The sequence below is a fragment of the Hippocampus comes genome, unplaced genomic scaffold, assembly GCF_001891065.2.
Source record: "Hippocampus comes isolate QL1 unplaced genomic scaffold, H_comes_QL1_v1.1 scaffold132, whole genome shotgun sequence".
NCBI lineage: Eukaryota > Metazoa > Chordata > Actinopteri > Syngnathiformes > Syngnathidae > Hippocampus > Hippocampus comes.
The window spans coordinates 46,179-51,166 of NW_017805467.1; the positions used below are offsets into that span (position 1 = coordinate 46,179).

The following is a 4,988-nucleotide window of genomic DNA, read 5'->3' on the forward strand; positions in this document are numbered from 1 at the left end:
GCGTTTGTTTTGCATTTCTTTTTACACAGAATGGATTTTAAAACATTCATTGCACATATCAAATCAATGTTGTACTTTTTTTTTTTTTTTTGGTCCTGTTCTCATAGTCTCAACGTGTTTTTTTCAACTTCCACAAGTCCTAATTTAACGTGTTCAATGTAGTGCGACATTGTGCCACAACATGCATGTGGGCAGCACAAATCTCTACTGGAAGTTATGCGCTGTAATTAAGAGCAAGTCGTTGTTCCTACAGAGCAGAGTATATACACTGGTGACATGATTGTTATATGCCCTGTTTGTATTTGTTTGCTCTGTGTTTGTTTAAGTTGGAATTTCTGTGTTTTTTTCAACTTCCACAAGTCCTAATTTAACGTGTTCAATGTAGTGCGACATTGTGCCACAACATGCATGTGGGCAGCACAAATCTCTACTGGAAGTTATGCGCTGTAATTAAGAGCAAGTCGTTGTTCCTACAGAGCAGAGTATATACACTGGTGACATGATTGTTATATGCCCTGTTTGTATTTGTTTGCTCTGTGTTTGTTTAAGTTGGAATTTCTTAATTACTATAAAATCAAAACACATTTCGGTTATTACCTCTTGGTTTAGTATTATATGTTCGCAATACAATAGCAAACATTCATTCGATTAAATCACATGTTGTGGTTGAATGTTTAGCTGTTTAAATATACAATGTACTGTTATTGTAATGCAAACAACTTGATTTTTTTTTAACTGCACTTATTTTTCACAGTTTAAAGTATTTATGTCTTATGTCTCCTTTTGTGTTAATTACCAGGTGTTAATTACCAGGTAAAACCCGGATATAATTAGAGCAAAGTTGATTGTTCAATTCAAATTACTGATAGAAAAACAAAAAAAGGGGGCAAAACTGTGCTTGCTATGCGCTGAGACAGAAGCGGCGAGCCGGGTCACCAGGCCTGTTTGAAGATACCACAGTTGTGCGCGCAAGAGTGAAACAGAAACTACTGTGTCGAAAGGTATCGATCTGATATTAATACTGACTTGGTATCGATGTTATCAATAATTGGATCGATTCACCCACCACAAATAGTTGCCTTTTTTGCCCAACTGTCGCCCAACAAGAATTGCACCCCCTCATTTAATTTCAGAAGTCTTGATTATTGCTTCTTTCAACGTTTGCGGTGGCAGAACACGCAGCGATAATTCACCCTATTAGCGGTGTGAATGTTAGTGGAGGGGCGAATCTGTCATTTGTCTCTCCCCCTCCCCTACGGAGCCGCAGCCGCGTGCGCCTGCCGATCAAATCGGCGCGGCGGCGGCGGCATGCCGGCCGTCTGCGACGCCCCGCGGACGGAGGCGGCAAGCCGGCGAGAAGCGCGCCTTCCCCATGGTCGCCTGCGCGCCACGTGTCGCGGTCTCTGCGGCGACTGAAGGTGTGCGGAGGAATGGAGCGAGGAGGACCGTTGTACTTTGGCATTTTTGTTTCAGTCGCGATTATAATCGAGCGTTCGGAGACAAAAGATCGACGAAGTAAGCGCCAAAAAACCCTTACTTCTTCCAGCCGCCATAAAGATAAGCGAATGGAATGATTCGGAAGCCTGTCTTGACGGGTGGCTGTGTGGTTGGTGGTCACGGGCGGGGAGGAAGGCGGCATCTGCGAGCAACAAATCTCTCTGCTTGCTCTCGCTCGCATTCCGATAAGGAAGCCCGAGTCCAGCTCGCTCGGGAGGCGTGGTTTTCCCAGGCTTTTAAAACAGCAGCTGCTATTTACCTTCGCCTCTAATGTAAACCACCGCAGCCGCAGCCGCCGCCACCGCTGCTGCCTCAGCCACGCACCCCGCACCCTCCTCACCTCTCCCCCCACTCTCGGGCTCCCCCTCCTCACCTCACCTCACCTCCCCTAGTCTACGGCCCAGCGGCCAAATCTCCACGCACCGTGCTCGTAAAACCAGCTTGGCACGTGCTCCAAATGCGCGACTCCATGCTTGATTAAATGACAAACATCTGTACAGGCTAGCGCACATAGTGCACAACTTGATTCGATTCCAGTCTCCCAGTAGGAATAAAGACGCACTTGTTGTGCAGACCTGCTGATTATACTTTATCCCACGTGTTTGCAAGCTGTGTTGCGCACCTAAAGAAGCATTCTTTTCATTTTGATTTTTTTTAGCAACACAATCCTCCTGTTTTCTCATGTTATCTGGGGGGAGGGACGACCTGCCACTGCACACAGTCACTCGCAGCTGTATTTTTTTTTAATTGACCATGAAGCAGGCAGACAATTTATTGGCACATTGGCATTGACTGTATTTAAAATATATGTTATGGTAACAGGCGACGTCTTTGTCTTGGGAAGGCGCACGCATTTTCTTTGGAATCTTGAGTTGAAAGAGTTCGTGAAACATTCTTAGATTAGCCGTAAATTGTATATATAGATATGGAGAAACTCTTATGATAGTTTGTCTAAAATTAGTAATATCGTTTTAATGGTCGAGTGGTGTTTGGGTGAAATGGACAACCTACTTTCTATTTTGAAAACAAATTGGAAACGTGGAATGGATGTTACTTTTGCATATTTTTTTTTGTTGCCAACCAGATATCTATTGACGTTTCGATTGTTGCCTTCAGGGGAATTAGACAGAAGACAACTTTTCAACGTTTTGAAAATCGAACAAGAGAAATAGGTTGCAATTTGGACAAATGACCACTTTACAGTGTTTCAAATAAAGCAGCCTACATTACAAATATATATTTTAAATCCTTTAATAGAAGTTAAGTAAACATCAACTTTGGTGGAACGTGTCGGCATGTTTTCTAATGTCAAAGCCGGGTGGGTGCTTGCGTATCGTGGACGTGTGCCGTGATTGTTTATCTTTGCGCTCCGGGAGCGAAAGGGTGCCTCGCCGCTCGCGCCTGCTCCCGTGCGGGTGCCCGCCGTGTGATGATTGAAGACTGGAAGGCAGTTTCCCGGCTGCGCCCTCAGCCCGGGCGGCGCGCCATTGGCCGCCAGCTGCGAGCCGCCACGCAGCCAATGGGAGGGCGCCGACCACGAGCCGTCCTCCCCCGGGCCGCGTGCGCCTCGTCCTGATTGGTGGGAAGTTAGTGTGGGAAAGAAAGTTTGGGAAGTTTCACACGAGCCGTTCGCGTGCGGGGCAAGATATAAATACACGCCACACGCAGACGCGCCGACACACGCAGACACACTCGCAGCGGCACGTCGCCCTCTTGGATTCAAACTTGGTGCACTGACGCGGGACTTCTTTTTTTCCCCACTTCCTTTTTGCATTGGTGGACCATATTTTGCTGCGTTTTGAGGGATAATTGATTTTGCCGTTAAGATGCCTGCCGACATGATGGAAAAATCGTCCTCTTCTCCGGTCGCTGCCACCCCGGCAAGCATGAATTCGACCCCCGATAAACCTAAAACAGCTTCCGAGCACAGAAAGGTGAGTTTATCGACACGAACCTCTTTCATATTGAGACACTTTAATGCGCCTTTTACTCACAATTTGAAGTTTATTAATGCCTCGTTCGTTATTTTCTCTTCCAAGTCTTCCAAGCCAATTATGGAGAAGCGCAGAAGAGCCCGTATCAATGAGAGTTTAGGCCAACTTAAAACGCTCATCTTAGATGCGCTCAAGAAAGATGTAAGTGTTCTCACTCCCGTGAGTTGGGAAGAAATAGAAAAAGCTGAACATGTGGAAGTGATCGCCAGGAGACCAACCGTGTGTTTCTGTGCCTTTCTCCGGCGCAGAGCTCCAGACACTCCAAACTGGAGAAAGCAGACATCCTGGAGATGACAGTGAAACATCTCCGGAACCTCCAGAGAGCACAAATGACTGGTGGGTTTCCTTTCCTCGGTGGATGCACTATCGACTCTTCCATTACACATTAAACCAAAATAAAAAAGTGATCTCAAATAAATTGCCGTCTTTTTTTGTACAGCTGCTCTCAACACCGACCCCACTGTGTTGGGCAAGTATCGCGCCGGTTTCAGCGAGTGCATGAACGAAGTGACGCGCTTTCTGTCTACCTGCGAGGGCGTCAACACGGAGGTCCGAACGCGGCTCCTCGGCCATCTCGCAAACTGCATGACGCAGATCAACGCTATGAACTACCCTAGCCAGCACCAGATCCCTCCCGCGGCCGGACCAACACACCCCTCGTTCGGCCAGCCTATGGTGCAGATTCCCGGGTCCTCCCCACAGGTGCTGCCAATGAGCGGCGTGCCGTGTAAGGGAGCTCCTTCTCCGGCCACTTTACCCAACTCGGACGCCACCAAAGTGTACGGCGGCTTCCAGATTGTGCCTGCCACGGACGGACAGTTTGCCTTCCTCATACCCAACGCTGCGTTTGCCCCCAACGGTCCCGTCATTCCCGTGTACGCCAACAGCCCCGGGACACCGACGCCGGTGCCGGCTGCCGTCTCCCCCGGAGCCCCGTCGGGAAACACGGACTCGGTGTGGCGGCCCTGGTGAACACAGCCAATACTCTCAAATGACACTTGCTAGTTCTCCTTGTTGCGCCATGTTGTTATTTTTTTTTTTAATCAAATGGAAAAAGATTATGCACTATATTTGTACAGCTAACAAAGCCAGTAAAGTTCATATTGAAATGAGATTTGTATTGTGGAAGTCCGTTCACTGCATTTTTTAAAAAAATATATATATACAGTTGTCTTTCCTACTTTTTTGAAGCCAAAGATGTTTAATGCGCTTATGCCGTTCTTCTTTTTGGAAGACAAATAAATTTGTTACTTCTCGAACATTCTTGTTTGTTTTTGAAGTTAAATTTTTATCACAACATAAACCACAGTATTATTAGTTCGTTTGGAACTGACGGAATGTTAGTTTTGGCCAAAATATTGCGAAAAGCTAACCATGTACTTTGAATATTATGTGTTAACTGAAGAGAAAATGTTAAATACTCGCTCATGTTTTATACCAGATCTTGACGAGGTCGAATTTTACTATAGAACTAAACGGTTGTTGCCACAAAGCAGT

At 46.4% G+C, this 4,988-nt stretch overlaps 1 protein-coding gene across 2 annotated transcripts; it reads left to right on the plus strand.

The window, feature by feature from the left end:
- Positions 1–3,117: 3,117 nt before the first annotated feature.
- her6 (hairy-related 6) lies at positions 3,118–4,752 on the plus strand. Of its 2 annotated transcripts, XM_019875529.1 has the most exons (4): positions 3,137–3,431; positions 3,537–3,632; positions 3,740–3,827; positions 3,931–4,752. In XM_019875529.1, exons 1-4 carry the CDS (start codon positions 3,324–3,326, stop codon positions 4,461–4,463), a joined length of 825 nt encoding a protein of 274 aa, XP_019731088.1. In that variant the 5' UTR covers positions 3,137–3,323; the 3' UTR covers positions 4,464–4,752. The 2 variants fall into 2 exon arrangements, with proteins under 2 accessions (XP_019731087.1, XP_019731088.1); XM_019875528.1 differs by having other exon boundaries at positions 3,118–3,632.
- The last annotated feature ends 236 nt before the right edge of the window (positions 4,753–4,988 follow it).

Excerpts from the sequence above, each read along its gene's own strand:
- her6 (XM_019875528.1), top strand. The coding sequence starts at position 3,324 with ATGCCTGCCGACATGATGGAAAAATCGTCCTCTTCTCCGGTCGCTGCC. Across the intron at positions 3,633-3,739 it reads TAGATGCGCTCAAGAAAGAT|AGCTCCAGACACTCCAAACT; the intron begins GTAAGTGTTCTC and ends TCTCCGGCGCAG. Across the intron at positions 3,828-3,930 it reads CCAGAGAGCACAAATGACTG|CTGCTCTCAACACCGACCCC; the intron begins GTGGGTTTCCTT and ends TTTTTTGTACAG.